The following is a 17,959-nucleotide window of genomic DNA, read 5'->3' on the forward strand; positions in this document are numbered from 1 at the left end:
AAAATAAAACATTTAAATCTGCCGCAGGTGATATTTCACACGGACCGACAGTGACGAGGCTGCAGTCGAGTGGACTCGCTGCTGCGTTGTCACCTCTTTAGTTAATTGAAAGTGTGTCGGGCCAAGGCCAGAGTCAGCTCTCTGCACCATCACCACCACCAGCACCGACCACCACGCTTTACTGCGGCCGACAACACCTGTCGTTAGCTAATGCTTCATCCACTGTGCGACGTGGAGGAGTGTTTCTAAGCGTGTTTGTGTACATAACTACATAAAGTATTAACGCAAATGCTGTAACATTTGACAAAATAGTGATATGATATTGATCTAATGCACGGTCCTGGAAATGTACACACACACACACAATGAAGTGGTAAGAGGGAACTTGTTATTAAGTTTTTTAGAGGGTGTGAAGCTGCTGAATCTCAGACGGGGAGGGAATCATCACGTCCGTGCTGACATTGTGACCCAACATAAGCTCACAGTTACTCAACTTAATCTTTCATAAGTTGGGAAACTTTACTTAAAAAAAAAATCACCCAGTCAGCGTGTGGGAGTGGGACAAAAAAGAGAAAAGAATGGGAGAGCGTAAACCGGAGGAGGAACGCGGAGGTGGACGGGACGAGGCAGACAAAGCGTCAGACGAAAAAGCCTCAGTGATTGAGCGGCGAGCAGCATTTGTTTCCTCCTCCTCGCTCTGTTGTTCATCATTTTTGCAGGCAGATGCGATTCTCTGCTTCTTTAATGAGGCTGGACAATGACTCAGGACTCGCAGCAGGAAGTCACGACCAAGTCCTTTTAACACATTCGCATCATTAAACCACACATTTACCTCCCAAATCTCTCCCGTCTCTGACATCAGGTGTCAAAGTTGACGCAAGCCTTTGACTGATTGCCTTAGATATTCTGCTTTCCCTCATTTATGCTTCACTTTCCCCTCTGGGTGTCTTTTCATTAAACCAGAGCTATGCAGGATTATGTATGTTAGGTATTAAGTATATTACGTAGTATGTATATTACGTGGTATGTAGATCACGTAGTATGTAGAATACGTTTTAGTATGTGGTATTAAATACGTTACGTATATTAGATATTACATAGTAGGTTTATTACAAATAATATATATTACGTATAACGTATGTTAGGTATTACATACGTATTGTATTACATTCGTTACGTATAACATATATTAGATATGTACGTATATTACAAATAATGTACATTACATATTTTATATTACGTATTACACACATTACATATAACATATATTAGATATTACATAATATGTTTATTATAAATAATGCATATTATGTATTTTGTATGTTAGGTATTAGCTACATCTATCTGTCTATGCGTATATCTCAGCGACATCTTAACAGATCAGGATGAATATTGTTCTTCTGGATATGGTTTGTAAAACACAGGTGACATGGCTCTTGTATATTATCCGTATGTTTCCATCAAACTGACTAATTAATCTACTGATTTTTGGGGGAATCTACAACGCCAACATCTTCCAGTTGAGTTTTTCTTTTATCTCAGTAAAAATGCCAGACATTTCTCTCGCTCCAGTTCCTCCAGAGCATTTGTTTTACGTCACTCTAATTGTAGTTTGAGGTTTTGAAACTGCTGCTCAAACATCTTTATACAACTTTGCACAAAAAAAGCAGGAATGACTTTTGTTTTCTCACTGTCGACTGAAAGAAAAAACAAAACGTTTTGATGTAAATCAAACGCACGTTTCTTTGCGCGTCCGTGACACGTGAGATACTTTTAAAGTCTTCAGTTTCACTCCACTTTTGTTGTTAATCAAGATAACATAACGTGTCACATTACTCTCATTAAACAAACGTAAAAAGAGAATAAACCAACGGGCACGTTTCGTTATTTACTCCACGGCCGGATTAACCACGTGCGAGGGCCTTGGGGCAGAAATATGTCGTTGGTCCCCCGGCTCTGGCCTCCACTATACATCCAGGACATCTTTAACCAGGAACAACATTGCTCAAATGCAGTCTTTCCCAAACAGTCATAAAAAACAAAACCCATGTATAAATCCTGACAAGAGTGAACCTGTAAATGTTCTTAATCTGCAGTTTTGTAATTAAAGCTACGGTGTGGATATTATATGTGTCCGTCAGGCAAAACTACAAGACCCGACTGCTGGAGTGGTTTGTGTGTATGCAGCAGCAGAGCAGGGGTGGGTGGGGACAAATAGTGTTTGTAATAAACAATAAAAGAACGAAAGTTACACACTACATGTTTTACTATTCAGAAAGTTGTAAAATACTCATGACTAATTGAACAAAAATGATTTTGCCATTTGTCACATTCTTTGCTATCGATATTTTATGAATCATTTATAGAGCTGTATTGTGTTTTATTGTTTCATTTGATAGTTCAAATGGTGTTTCCCATCAGTTTATGATGTAAATTAGATTTATTTTATTGATTCAGAATTTAAAATGGTCGGAAGCATCATGACGTTCAAATAGTCGCATTAAATGTGAGTGGGGCTGTAACTACTGATTATTTTCATGATTAATGAAGGTGTTGATTCCCAAACTCCAAAACGATGATGTTGTCCAATGTTGTTTTTTGTCAACAAACCAATATCAATATGCTTTAAGAATTTCTTTGTTAAATGGAGCAAAGAAATCTGAAATTATTCACATTTAAGAAGGTGAAAAATCAGATAACATACCAACAATTTGCAAAATTGTTAATAATTAACTTAATAGTGAGATCAATGTGCCGCAGATTTTATTTTAAATGTAAAAATCCCTCATGACAGTGTCGTCCTCAGAACTTAAAACAAAGACATTCTTTCTCCAGGTCTTAACACAGACGTCAGTGTCCAGCAGATTAGGACGTGAGTTGGGGGTTTGTCAGTCTGCTGACCTCTGAGTGAAAAGTCCTTCGGGGCAAACCTCACTCACAGTCTCCCACTGACACCCATGACAGGACCTCATCTAATCCTGGACTCCAGAAGGTCCCATCAACCTCCAACAACATCTACAACTCAACATCCACAGACCTGAGCAAGGAGGCAGGAGCCCCCTGCAGGACTGGAGCACAACTGCATCACAGAATGCAGGCAGGAAAAACTGAAACTAAAGGGGAACATAAATCATTTCCAGCTTTAATTATTGACTCTTGCATCATGTGGTCAAAACAACTCAAATCTCGATGCGTGACGTGTAAATTTGTGCACATATTCTAAAAGCTTAAAGGCTATTATCGCAACAACATTGCGATAATCGCGATTATCTTCGTCGGTTATCGAGGGCAGTCTGCGTGTTTTTCGGTTTCAATAACATGTCGGAATTATCCACAAAACATTATTTACATGTCAGAAAATATTGTAAGGCGAGAAAATGCATGTGCACACAAACACGGTGTGAAAAAATATGCGAGATTGAGCCCATTTTTCTGAAGACTGCAAAAACAGCGATATCGCGATACTCATGGTCGGTATTACCGTGACGATACATTTTCAATGTTTACATTGCCCCATGCAAACAGACGAGGACACAGTTGAACATCCTCTATTTGCTGTGGCTCGACCGAAACTAGAGCAGACTGTAGTGTGTGTGGTATCGGAGGTGGATCTTTGGTGTGTAAACACACACCTCACACACACTCACATACACACACACACACACATACATGAACAAACACACACAGAGAAAGCAGCAGAGTGTGTACCTGAGGAATTCTTGTAGACAGGTGTCACAGAAACGGTGTCCACAGGTCGACACTTGCACCGGCTCCCTCATCGCTTTGCTGCACAGCGGGCACTGGAAGCGTCGCTTCGGCTTCTCCAGGAACTTGTAATCAAACCCGGGCATGACGGCAGCGGATTCTGCGGGGTGAACGTGGACGTGCGCGGGGTGGAAGAAAAGGCTACAAATGTCCCCCCCAGTGATCCTGCGGAACGAAAATCGAGGTGTTTCAACTGCGGCGCCGCTTTAAACCGACGACGACGACGACGACTGCGGGGTTCATATCATACCACCGTGCCCCTCTCCGCCTGCGACAGCTCCAGCTTCTTCTGCGGCGGCTTCTCCTGCTTCAGAGCGGCAACTGACGCAGAGCGGAGCCGTGAAAAGCAGCGGTAAAAAAAACACGTCCTCAATCGTCCTCCAGTGTCTCTGTGGACTCCCCTGTCTCCGCGGTCTATGCGTGGACGATGCTCTGACAACATTGAGCTGCACAAAAGCGATTCAACCGAAGCCTCTGTTTAGGTGAACAAAGCCCCGCCTCCTTCTCCTCCTCTTTCATGTGGGAGGGGCTAAAACCCAGCCACTCAGGAAAACACGCCCACTATACCCAACCCTAATCCCTGTCATTCCTAACCCCAATTTATCAGCATAACTACGAAAATTAAATCTAATATTATACAAAATATCATATAATATAAAATATTATTACTATTGACGTAGTAAATGGACAAAAAGTGGCAGCAAATCAGAATTGGTGAAACATTTTATAAAATAAGTGGCGCAAATGGCTCAGTAGCACCCCCCCAAAGGCAAAGCCGAAACTTCAGTTGAATCAATTTTCACGAAACTCGGTGGAAATATGTCAAAGCCCAAGACAAACAAAAAAGCGAAGGTCCCATCATAACTGCATGTAGTCCTAGTTTCTATCTATTTTCTAGTATCTATCTTCATTTGGCTCATATTCACCAGCTTTCCAACAATGTGCACTAATAATACTATGGCGTCGACAAAAGAAATGTATTGTTATTTGCACTGCAAATATTACTCTTTAAAAATTATTTTTTTTAATGTTTCAGAAAACATTTCACAGATCACATAAATTTCAAATATTCAGAGAATTCTCTCTTGAATCTTTCATTCAACACATGAAAATTACTTTTTGTATTGCTCTCACTTCCTATTATTTTCTTGTATTAGTCTGTTATTCTGTTTTTGTTCTTAATCCATGTAGTGATTTTTTTTAAAATATATGATTTAAAAAAAAGAAACAGTTTGCTTTTAGAAAAAAAAGTTAAATAAAACATTATCTGAGTTACATAATCCATAAGAGCAGGGTTTGTTTTTTTCCAGATTAAAAAAAAATGAAAATGAATGAATTACCTCATACACACACGCCTGTGGTGGAGTTAAGAGGTGACAGGCACCCCCTGGTGGTGAAACACACACACAAAGCTACAAAGCAGTTATTATCATGAATAGGATTCAAATTTATTTTACAATAAATACACTAATACATGCGAATACTGCATGTGACTTTAGACACTGATTTAAATCATAAAATAATAATAAATCAGATCACATTACATCATCATATACAAATATTAAAAAAGAGGGTGAAATAAGGATGACAATCGTCATAAATATACATATACAGTATATATTCACAAACACTGAAATACACATATGAAACAAAAAGGTGATTACAATGTCACTCAATGTCAAATTTAACAGGTTATTAAGGGCCCAGTTCATCATTCTACTTAATTGAGGCGATTTATTACAAGTTTTACTTAAATCATCGTCCGTTAAGTTGGAAGTAATACTACATACGTGTTCATTTTGTGTATTTAAAATGTATAAAAAGCCTGTTGGACGTTAGCAAATGTGTCCAGGTGTATTTTTAAGGCGTTGCACCGCTCATTTTTTGGAAAAAAACATCTTCTATCATATAAAACCGCGTCACTTAGACACTCACTCAATCACACACTCACTTATCCTCTCACTTACTCACTCACTCACATATACTCTCACTTACACACTCACTCACTCACTCACACTGAAGTGCGAAAGCAAACTGGGACTGGCTGAATGTGCAACCCCCCCATTGAACTGATGGACGAATGGATGGATGAATGGATCAATGGTTGGTTAATGAAGGGATGAGGGAGTGAACTGAGACAAAAGCACAGTTGGAAGAGGTAAACGTGTGTTTGTTCACTCTGAGCCCAAACGCCGCGTCGTTATCCACTCAGTTTACTAAATGGCTACACTTACGAGAGCCTGAATAATCCACTACAGTGACCACTGATGAACTCTGACCTCTTTTCTCCTCTCCTCTGTGCGTTGAATCGCAACTCTCTGAAAAAGCTGTCGTCAGACCGGTCGGGGCACTTTTACGCACCGCTCCTGCATGTGAGCGCCGACAAAAATGCGTCGCCACATTAAAGCAGACCAACCACTTCCTGTGTCTCCTCCCTCCCTGACGGGCTTCACAAACGACAACGGTGTTGCAACATGGCTTTGTCCAACATGCTGTGGCGCTCCACACTGCGTTGGAAGAGGGCGTGGTCTGGAATCATCTCGGGACAGTTTCCTCGAGCAGAGCTGAAACAAGAAAAGTACAAGTACTTGAATACTGCAAAATTCACTCACTCACTCACTTCAACTTCTACCAAAGACATTTCCTGGTGACATATTTTTACTCAAGTTTCCCTTTAAACAGCAGCAGCAGGGATTACCATCACCTCTGTTATTTATTAGATTATGATGCAGTTTAATCTTCCCTTCATCTGCAGCTTTTTTTTTTTTTCAATTTGGACAGCAGAGGGGGAGATTATTTAATCCCACTTTCACTGCTTTTGCTTATTTTTATCCTTAAAGACTGTCTGATTTCAATGAATACACGATATATTTTGAAAATGGATGCCTGTAACCATGATTGTTAACTTTTGTTTTGTTTTGTATATGTATATGTATATATATATATATATATATATATATATATACATAAATATATGTATACAGTGTATATATATGTATATATATATGTATACAGTATATATTTGTAAAAAATCTCAATAAACATTGAAGTGTCTGAATTTGGATCTCTCTGGTTGAGTTTTCACCACATCCCAACATCTTACAGCAGTTAAGTTAAGGCAGAATATCTTACGTTTCACTGCCAGCAGAGTGTTGCCATGACAACAAGCCACCGATGTCACCGCAAACGGGTGGCTCTCGTCGAGCTGCACGGGCCTCGGGATCCCGGAGTCCTCCTCCTTCCTGCCGAGGCGGCCTCTGGCGCCCTTTCCCCAGGTGTAAACCTCCCCTTCTGCCACAAAACAACAGCAAAACAAAACAAAACCAGGGCTGTTGTTGTTGTTGTCGTCGTAATAACATGAATCCGCACAAATGTGTAAGTGCTGACTCTGAGTCTAATGACTGAACAAACATCAGTTTTCAAAGCGACACAAGAAAAAGAAGCCGCTGCTGCTTCTCTCCGCAGGGAACCGAGCCCTTGCACAATACGGCATCTTAACCACGCTGCCCTCAGCTCTGGAGAACAAAACACATGTTTAAAGACACATGAGTGCACACACACACACACACACATCTGTGATCCTTTTAGTTTGTTTAAAGGACCATTCCAAGTTTTTTTTTTTGTATGTTTAGCCCATTAGCTGAAACCACTGAAACGCTGGCATGACTGACTTCTTTCTCTCTGTTCTACAGAAACATCTCTGTCCATCTGTTGTGAAACACTCCTCATCGGCTCCCTGCAAGTCCCTGCAAACACTGACAACAAGACTCCAGCACACATGTGGAAAATCCCATCACCGAAATTTACCTTCACTTCTAATCCATCCCATAATCACCTCATTATGACACAACTTGTTTCAAAATAGTTCAATCTGACACTAACACCAACAGATTGTGTGAGTGTTCCACAAGTGTCCACTGTGCATTTGTCATAATTGTAAATGGATTCATAATTAGATAATAGTTAAACTTCAAACTAGGAATCATAAGGCTTCAAACTGGGAATATTGAGGCTTCAAACTGGGAATCTTCTGGCTTCAAACTGGAATCTTCAGGCTTCAAACTGCGAATAGTGATGCTTCAAACTGGGAATAGTGATGCTTCAAACTGGGAATAGTGATGCTTGGAATCTTGAGGCTTCAAACTTGGAATCATAAGGCTTCAAACTGGGAATATTGAGGCTTCAAACTGGGAATCTTCAGGCTTCAAACTGGGAATCTTCAGGCTTCAAACTGCGAATAGTGATGCTTCAAACTGGGAATAGTGATGCTTCAAACTGGGAATCTTGAGGCTTCAGAATGAGAATCTTCAGGCTTCAAACTGGGAATATTGAGGCTTCAAACTGCGAATAGTGATGCTTCAAACTGTGAATCTTGAAGCTTCAAACAGGGAATCTTGAGACTTCAGACTGAGAATATTGAGGCTTCAAACTGGGAATCATGAGGCTTCAGACTGAGAATATTGAGGTTTCAGACTGAGAATATTGAGGCTTCAAACTGGGAATCTTGAGGCTTCGAACTATGAATCTTGAAGCTTTGAGGCTTAAAACTGGGAAGCTTCAAAGTAGAGGTTCCGATTCTCTTAGCTGACATCATGACCGGTTACCACGAGCCAGGACTACACTTGGAAGGATCCTTGACTTTAAGAAGCACCGTGTGAGGCTTCAAACTGGGAATCTTGAGGCTTCAAACTGGGAATCTTGAGGCTTCAAACTATGAATCTTGAAGCTTTTGAGGCTTAAACCTGGGAATATTGAAGCTTCAAATCAGAGGTTCCAATTCTCTTAGCTGACATCATGACCGGTTACCACGAGCCAGAACGACACTTGGAAGGATCCTTGACTTTAAGAAGCACCGTGTGTGGGTGTTTAAAGACTGTGTTTGACTGACGTCTGAGTCACTCTTCCGTCTACACTGTTGCACCTGTTATGGCAAGATGCCACACAGGAAGCCACACCCCTTCATAAACCTGAGCAGAGGTCACCTGTGTAGGTGTTACAGACACCTACACAGACAGTGTTACAGACACCTACAATGAACTTCTACCTCTCACTTGATTTATAATGGTCTCAGTCTAGTTTCAGCTGTTCTTCAACAGAACATGATGTCAGTTTTGTAAATTACGCAGCATACATCCTTTTAAAAAAAAATAAAAAATAAAGTCCTATAATCGGGTCCAAGTGTCTTTCACTCACCAGGTCCAATAGCTAAAGTGAAGGCGTCGCCACAGGCAGCCATGGTGATTCCCTGCAGGCCGGGAACCAGGTAAGGAATGCGACTGCTACGACGGGAACTGCAACCCATCTGACCGTGCTGGTTACTGCCAAAGGTAAGACACTCCCCCCTGTCTACAGAGACAGTGTATGACAGTGATGAATTTGACATAACATTTTTGTCTACACTGGATTAAGACCCCGTTCAGACAACATCCATGCTACGGGATCTGAACGCATTTGGGTACTATGAACTACGAGTGTTCACACCTCGCATTAAAGTGTGTTGTGGATGTTTTTAGTAATTATTTTATAAAACAAACAACACATTTTCACATGCATTATGTCACAGGGACAAAAATAAGTTTTTAAGTCTGAAGAGAAGTTTGAGTGAATCAAAGAGACATGGAATAAGATTTTAAGCAGTAGACGAAAGGAAATCGTGTAACTAGCAGATCAGAGGTGAGATGAGGAGGCGGAGTCTCTGAAATGTCCTGAGGTCACACTGGACTAATCTATACACCAAATCTGAACAACGTCTAAGTCTGAGCACTGGGAATCGTAACTGGGAATCTTGACGTTTCAAACTGGGAATCTTGAAGCTTTTGAGGCTTCAAATTGGGAATCTTGAACCTTTTGAGGATTCAAACTGGGAATCAAATCTTGTGAATCTTGTGAATCTTGAAGTTTTAAACTGGGAATCTTGAAGCTTTTGAGGCTTCAAACTAGGAATATTGACGTTTCAATCTGGGAATCTTGCAGCTTCAAACTGAGAATCTTGAAGCTTTTGAAGCTTCAAACTGGGAATCTTGAACTTCAAACTGGGAAACTTGAAGCTTCAAAACTGGGAATCTTGAAGCCTTTGAGGCTTCATATTGGGAATCTTGAAGCTTTTGAGGTTTCAAACTGGGAATCTTGAAGCTTTTGAGGCTTTAAACTGGGAATCTTGAAGCTTTTGAGTCTTTAAACTGGGAATATTGACGTTTCAATCTGGGAATCTTGCAGCTTCAAACTGTGAATCTTGAAGCTTTTGAGGCTTCAAACTGGGAAACTTGAAGCTTCAAAACTGTGAATCTTGAAGCTTTTAATGCTTCATACTGGGAATCGAAGCTTTTGAGGCCGGTACCTAACTTGCCTAGCACCATTGTGGAGATAAATCACAGAAAAAGTCTACTGCTACCAATGATTCTGCTTCAAAATGTGCCTTAAAAACTAACAATAATAACAAAATAGATCATTTCTTTACCTGTGACAGCAACAGAGTGGGCCGTCCCGATGTCAATGTAAACTATCTTCTCACTGTTGAGTGGTGCTGACTGAACACAAGTGTAAGAGTGAACTTCTTCCACCTGGTTTGAGGGAAGCGGCTCCTCTCCAGTTGTGACCGCATCCAAGCCGAGCTTGTTGAATCTGACAACAAACAAAATGTGAGCATTTAAAGTTGATGTTTTAAAGAGCTAAAATGTCTATGACTGCTAGTGTCAATATGTTTGTCAATTCCTTTCATTGTTAGACAGCAGTTTGTTTGTAAACCACTGGTCGTCCGACACCAAAGTCCATAGAGAAAATAAGCTATTTTACACCACAGCACATGGGCATTTAAACCACTGCTGCATCCTTTTGTAAGTTGAAAACAGCGGTTTTCTCTATGGAGTGCAGGAGAGTGAGTAGAGCATACTCACTTACACTTAAACTTTCATGTGGAAAAGGTTGTCTCAGAGTGAAATAAAGTGGCCAATATACTCTTAAGATCATTTCTGTTTCCTCATCAGCGACTTGGAGGTTTTGAATTTGTTTGCCTCTGCTTTGCACACAGATAGATTTACAGTCATGACCTGAACCTCTGTGACACTGAAGGGATTAACGACGAGAGGAAACAAGGTGTTTGTCACGTTAGGAGAATGCCGCCCCACAGGTTGGTCAACCAGAGAAATCTCAATCTCTCTCTCTGTACCGCTAATCTATCACCACCCAGAGTCCTGTTTCCCTGCTGGTCATTAGCTCCTGTCAGTCAGTGTTTACTGTGACTAATAGCCCGCTGTTTTAGGTTGAATATTTAAAAACAATCACCTGTTGCTTCCACATGCCACAATCCTGTGTTGGGTGCTGATAATAATCGAGCAGTCGACGCCGCACACCACCCTCTGGGCCTCGAACTCCGCCGGCAGACACACTTGCTGTGGAGAATTGTGGGTGTCTTGCGTGCCCAGCCCGAGGCGACCTTTTCCGACACGGAGCGACATCAACAGAAACTGCCCGTCATAAATCAGGTCAAATACAAGATGGATGGACAACAACTGGTTCATTTACTCTACCATTGTCTCCTCTTCCCCAGGCAAATACTTCTCTTTCATTGGTCACGGCGAGAACGTGGGAAGCGCCGCACGACACCTGAACCAGCTCATAGCCGAGGAGGGCCTCCACTATCTTGGGCTGAGAACAGAAACGCAGAGAGTGAGAGGAAATTAATGTTGTCATTGAAATTCTTTACATCAAATGGTTTAATCTGTTAATCTGAAAAAGCATATACAGGGGTTAAGGGTTAGGGAAAATTAGTTCCTTGACTTTTTAAAGAGTATGTCTTGGGCGTTTTCTCACTGTCAGACAAACAGTTCACGATTGGACACTGAACTTAGCACACCGATCACTCTCCCACACCAAAGTCAATAGAAAAAATCACGCAGCGTTGCTTGTCCACTGCTGCCTCTTATAAGGTAATTCTGAGAAAAAGTGTTATGAGAAAAATAAATCCGAATTATGAGAACAAAAATGTGAATTATGAGAAAAAAGACAAAAGTGTGGAGAGTGAGCGGCTCAAAAACTTGAATTTACTGACAGAAAATGCTGTTGTGTGGTGATAGAGAGCAGCTAAAAATATTCTGAAGCTATCACAAATAGATTTTAGCCCCATATTTTGTTAGGTGAGCCTTTTGTTGAGTGTCTCATATCACTTTTTCCCCCCCGTCCCTGCTCGCTGCCGTTGGATGGATGGATGTTTTTATTCTGTCACATCAAAAGTTTTATAGTTTTTAAGACATATCCGCCATCATTTAAAGCTTTCCTCGCGTACTTTGACAGGAAACGCTCATTGATGTTCACTAAGACGCAACAAAACGTCCTCTCAAAGACAAACGGCTGCTTTAATGCACATGGCATTAGATTACCAAAGATGCTGATGTTTTAAATTGCATGGAAACCTAATGCAGGAGGGCATAGAATAACAAACGTGGAAGCATAAAGCACTATAAGTAGCTACTAATGCTGCAGATCTGGTTACATAACATCCACTCATCGGCCATGACATTAAAACCACTTACGAATTTTAACTTTAAGTTTCACTCATTTGTCGGTTTATAAAGTACAAATATAATGAGGTTTGTGATTCTGTTTCTGCTAAAGCTGAAAATTCTATTACTACCTGAAACACTGTGTGTTAATTATGGACCGATATTATTTTCTTGTACCTGTGTAACGTCGTTGAAGTTTCCGTGTCCTAAACAGCCGTTGCTCCCACTTCCAAACGTCATGATGATTCCTCTGTCTGCAAATGGAAAAATAAAAAAAGAAGTGAACTAAGTTACAGCACAGGTTTATTCTTTTGGCGACCAACACACACTTACAGGAGCTGCTGGTCTACTGCTGCCTCCTGTGGTGAGTGTGTGTCAATGAGGTAAACCAAAGCAAAGGATTTTAAACACAAAAGTCACAAACTAACACATTTCAATGTATATGTGGAGGTAGCAAGTGGATCAACAACTCCTGTGTGCCAAGAACAGAAGCAACAGATATTTCCTGAAGACACCATAGACTTAAGCAGTCATAAATGTTATAGGGTGAAAAGTCTGTCCCTGCATCTTGTGCCAAATATCTACAGAAGAGGATTAGGAAAAACAAATCGCTCTTTGAAAGCAAAAAAAAAAAAAAGTCAGAACTGAAAAAAAAATAATAATCAGAATTATGAAAATAAATATCTGAATTGAAAAGAATTCTGAGGGAAAGTCAAAATTCTAAGAAAAAAAAATCAGAATTATAAGGAAAAAGAAAATCAGGATTATGAGGAAAGAAAAAATCAGAATTATGAGATGAGAAAAATAGTCAGTTGAAAAAAGTCAAAATTGAAAAAAGTATTCTGACCAATTTTTGTTTTGTACATTTGGCCATAAATATTTTCCAGTCAACAGTCCGACAGAGCTCCCTGCCGAGCAGACGAGTTGTGGCTGTGATTCTGCTGATGGAGACCTTGGAGCAGAACGGTCCACTCACCTGTCATGCAGGTGGTAAAGAGGTCGCCACAGGACACAGACTTAATGGTGACCCCAGATTGACCCTCCAGGAAGCGAGACACAAACTGAGGCTGCATCTGGTCCGCCACACCGGGGAGACTGGCCTCACCGGATCCCACTGACGGAGCCTGCGATCGTTAAAGATTATTAGTCACTCATCTGCAGACGGATAATTATAAAAGTGTTTTTTGGCAAGAGCGTGAGAAAGAAACCGTTTGACTGTGAGCTAATAAAACAGGTTCTGAGTCTCTGATACACGGCTAAACTCCATCAGTCTGTCATGTCAGTCTCCATTTCTAATCATTCAACAGTAAAGGCTGTGATATTGTTATTACATTACATGTCATTTAGCAGACAAGGGAATTGAGTACAAGCTGCCAGGGGTGGAGTTGAACTTGTGACCATGATGTCTCTGCACACAGGGGTACCGGTCTAAACCACTGAGCCACCCCACCCTGTTATCTGTATCTGTAAATGTTTGCACAGACCTCCCATGTGATCAGACGTCCAGACCTGGTGACCCCCATCCTCTGAGTTCGGCCCAGAGAAACCTGCAGCACCTCGGTGTTTAGCATCGGCAGACGTAAAGGCGCAGAGATTCCACTTCCCCACGTATACACCGCGGACAGTGGGAGTGTGTGCACTTTACCTGAGCCCAGACCGAATGATGCATCTGTACAAGTCCAAAAAAACATAAAGAGCACATGAGCAGTTTCTGTTTGAAGCAGCTACTGCAGTTCTGCTGTTGTCAGATAATGGCACCATAATCCTCACCTCTGGACCTGTTAGTGGGAACTCTGCCTCCTGCTCTGCCTTGACACGACTGCATTGTCGACAGAGGTTTCTCAATCCTAAAAGGCAGATTGCATGATACATAAATACAAGGTCTAGAAAGGTCCGGTGTGCAATAATTAGTGACATCTCATGTAGGGATGGTCATTTCTAACAGAAAATGGATGAATATTCTAAACGCATGAGAACTAGTGAAAGTAACGAGATGCATTCAAAGACCCTGGTAAATTATCTTTTTTTGTGACAAAATAAAGGCCCCCGGTAATTGAGTGTTGAGCTTAGAGGAGCAGCTTCAAAATGCATTCAAGAAACCTCGTGAATTTTAATAACTTCTTTGAACACACATGTTGAAATGAAATCCACTTACTAAATTCTCCCTGCTGCTGCCTTGTGGTAAAAGTTGCGGCAAAAATAAAGTAGACATTGGAGCAGAAGGAGCTGGCTTCATAAATGCAATCACTGATAAAACATTTGCTTTGTACATATTTAAAAAACTACGATCAATCAAGCAAATAATCATCCTTAATCATTAACCTAATGGTGAGACTGCAGCTTAAAAGAAATGGTCAACTCTTCAGTATGTCAGGGAACTACGGTGGCCTTCACATACCAAGAAATGGCCTCCATAAAGCAAAGGCCTTTGCCTAAAAGACTTATAGGGCTTATTCTAAGGCTACAAAACAAAAATGGCTTATATTTTGAAGCAATTATACACTTATACAAACATACTTTATGCTACAAATCCTAACAAATGACCTTTAAATCTCTCAAAATGAACTATCCTGGACCTACTGCAACACAGAAACCCCACCTGCGCATTTTGACGTTGCCTATGTCCGTGTAAAGGTTAAGCAGAGGCCTGATGCAAATGGGAAGGGCCATGATTTCGTTCAGTTGGGGCCGTTTGGACGGATCCAGGTTGAGCATGTTGAGGATGAGCTGCCGCAGTTCTGTGCTGTACCGGTCTGAGATTGGAGCGAAAGTCCCGCTCATGATCTTCAGAACGAGGGCGGGTAAATTCTGAAAGCAACATATAAGAGAGAAGTCAGTCAGCGACATCTAAACAGATCTGGACTCTCTGAGTGAATTTGTTTTGAATTGAGTTTTGCATATCTATATAACATTTAGCCTCTTTGAGAAAATATCTTCCATACAGCTGCCTCGAAGGCTCTCTTCAGGCTCGCAAGCTCATAGAGCACACAGCCCAGAGCCCAGATGTCACTCTTCTGGTTGTACGGCTTTCCTTCACACAGCTCTGGGGAAATGTAGCATGGAGTCCCAACCACCTGCGAAGCCAAAAAAGACAATGTATTAATTCATACTAACCAAAACATGGTGTGATTCAACAAAGGTACTGTGTGTCATAAGTAACAATTCATCTCGCCGTGTACGCTTTGCTCTTGCTGACGAGGATCTTGGAGATGCCAAAGTCGCCAATCTTGACGATCATCTGGTGCTTGTCCAGGAGAATGTTCTGCGTCTTCAGGTCTCTGTGCAGGATGAGCTTGTTGTGGACGTGATACAAGGCCAGTAAGATCTGGACGAAGAAGTGAAGGATGGTGTCCTCGTCCAGCAGAGAGTTACAGCGCTTCTGTATGTAATCGGCCAAAGTCCCACCTACACGAAGAAAACAGAGGATGGTTTCTTCTTGGTCAAAAATATTGATACATAAATTATTATTTTTATGTTATCAGTTATCAATTTACCCAGAATTAGGCATTAGTTCAAGTCCCAACGAAATTATTAGTCCCAGTGCTCAACGTAGCTTTCTAAAGAGATGATAAAAACCAGTGCATGCTGTACATACAGTATGAGTGTAAAAGGGGGTAATAAAACAGAAAATAGACGGTGACATAACATGATAGAAACAAACTAACACAACAAAGCAGTAATCATATTGTCCCCTACATTAATAAGTGTTATTATGTGGTTTGTGTTATGATACCATCTTCTCAGACCTGACATGAGAATGAAATTCAGTCCACTTGGCTGACGGCACTAAACCATGGGAATCCCGGACTGCGGTGAGCGACGAACAAAAGGGTCTTGTGTAATGAGATCTCACAGTGAGTTTACCTGGTGCGTACTCCATGGCGATCATGAGAGCCTTGTCTTCCAGGAAGTTCTCATAGTACTCGATGATGTTGGGGTGGTTGAGCAGTTTCAGCACCTGACACTCGTTCTGAGCTGCCAGACGCTCGTCCCGCGACATCTGCTCCACTGGAATTTCCTTCAGGATGACGAAGGCCCCGTCGCCGCGCCGGCGGCACAAGTGAACGATCCTGCCGGTGGAGAGAATGGAGGGAAATTAAATAGATTAGATTATTAGATTATTAATAGAATAGTAAATAGAGTTGTAAGTAGGAGCGTGCGATATTATTGATAGAGATATGAATCTGGTTGCTTTGTAAGGTTTGATTTGATGAATCCAAAAGCAAATCAGACTGTGATTGTTTAAAACAGGGTTCCCAAACCTTGGTTGACATCAAATTTAAGGACTTTTCAAAGACTTCCCGGGGGCAATTCCCTTCAAATTTAAGGACAGAATGGGCTGAGAGGGCAACTTGTAAGAGCGCGACTGAGAGGAGTTAGGATTGAGCCACAATGGATCAGTGGTAGGGCGACTTGTCTCTGTCTGAAGGTTGTGTGGTCCATTCCTGGCTCCGCTCGTTGACATATGTCCTTGAGCAAAGACACTTAACCCCATGTTGCAGCGTGTGAATGGGTGAAAACTGCAGTGTAAAGCAGCTTGTCAAGACTAGAAAAGCTCTAAATAATTCAAAAATTAGTTATGTATTACACACAGTGAATACACTCTAAAATTGGTTATATATAAGTTTTTAAATAAAAACTATTTTAGCTGTTGGAGGTCTTAGGAGTAAGTATTTTATTTGTACAAAATTCAAGTATCTGCTATACTTTTACTACATTTCCTCTAACTATCTTTGTTAACATCTCGTTAACATCCTCAACTGGACCTTTAACTGATTTTTAATGTACATACACACTCTTTTATAGTATGACGTCATTTGTTCTCGTTTTAAACGCTTTAATGCGCATTCAATTTGAAGAAAAGAGGCAAAATACTAGACAACAAGAGGTTGTTATTAACGACAGCTGATAACTGACGTTATAAAGCAGTAATGTATAAAAACCCAAAAACCGTTATTCTTTATCGTCACACAGACTCATTTTATCTCTTAAAAACTCTTTCTAAACTTATCGTGCTCTGTTATTTTCACGGGGCGACGCAGTTCTGACGCAACCCGTTACTTTTATTTGGGGAACTGAGGCCTTTGCGGAAAAAGTTTCCCCCCCAAACCTGGGGGAAACGTCAAGACATTATCACATTCTAAACTTACGACGCAGAAAAAGTCCCCAAAAAGACGAATTAAACCGGGAAACTTACCCGAAGGCTCCTCGACCAACAACTTTGATTTTCTCATACTTCTCCATCGCTGCCGCTGCTGCTACTCACACACACACGCACACACACACTAAGACGTTTCCGTAGTTTCCAGGCAACAACGCAAGCTACGGCGAGTGACGAGGGACAAAGGCGAAGGGGAAAATTGTGCTGTTGCAGAAACCAGTCTAAAGACATTTTCACAATGAAATTCATGACAAAAACAACTTTGATCGTAATATATTGTGTTACTTTGAGTCTTTAGTATGTGTTTTGTGTTTTTAAGGTGCTGGACAGGATCATTTGAGTCAAAAAATACACAGGCAGACTCAAATCTTGAAAGAGTGAAATAAAAATAAGTAATAAATACATAGGGTTAAGAAAAACGTTTGGTATTAAATGGGCCAATGAACAAGCCCATATGTTTGTTATTTTAGTTCCTTCCACAAATGTATTACTTATTTGTTTCCCTTCTGATATCTGATTATTCCATATATTGTTT

The 17,959-nt window shown here is 40.9% G+C and overlaps 2 protein-coding genes and 1 long non-coding RNA gene across 3 annotated transcripts in view; 1 reads left to right on the forward strand and 2 right to left on the reverse strand.

Annotated features, from left to right (window-relative positions):
* traf4a (tnf receptor-associated factor 4a) overlaps positions 1-4,242 on the reverse strand; it is a 40,451-nt gene extending 36,209 nt beyond the window's left edge. The window contains exon 1 of the mRNA XM_044032323.1: positions 3,709-4,242. Within this exon, the coding sequence (XP_043888258.1) occupies positions 3,709-3,851 (143 nt within the window). The 5' untranslated portion in view covers positions 3,852-4,242. The remainder of the gene's footprint in view (positions 1-3,708) is intronic.
* A 752-nt stretch (positions 4,243-4,994) lies between these two features.
* nek8 (NIMA-related kinase 8) lies at positions 4,995-17,548 on the reverse strand. The gene is made up of 15 exons (XM_044032927.1): positions 17,461-17,548; positions 16,128-16,333; positions 15,436-15,668; positions 15,206-15,337; positions 14,863-15,071; positions 14,034-14,110; positions 13,748-13,932; positions 13,240-13,387; positions 12,441-12,517; positions 11,292-11,409; positions 11,047-11,197; positions 10,223-10,386; positions 8,959-9,111; positions 6,898-7,056; positions 4,995-6,329 (listed from the first exon to the last, which is right to left on the reverse strand). The coding sequence occupies exons 1-15, from the start codon at positions 17,505-17,507 to the stop codon at positions 6,301-6,303; spliced, it is 2,088 nt and encodes a 695-aa protein (XP_043888862.1). The 5' UTR covers positions 17,508-17,548; the 3' UTR covers positions 4,995-6,300.
* LOC122773934 lies at positions 11,370-13,512 on the forward strand. Its single transcript, XR_006360930.1, has 2 exons — positions 11,370-11,430; positions 13,151-13,512. It is a non-coding gene; the product is annotated as an uncharacterized LOC122773934 (long non-coding RNA).
* Positions 17,549-17,959: the final 411 nt, after the last annotated feature.

Source organism: Solea senegalensis, linkage group LG8, assembly GCF_019176455.1.
Source record: "Solea senegalensis isolate Sse05_10M linkage group LG8, IFAPA_SoseM_1, whole genome shotgun sequence".
Lineage (NCBI taxonomy): Eukaryota > Metazoa > Chordata > Actinopteri > Pleuronectiformes > Soleidae > Solea > Solea senegalensis.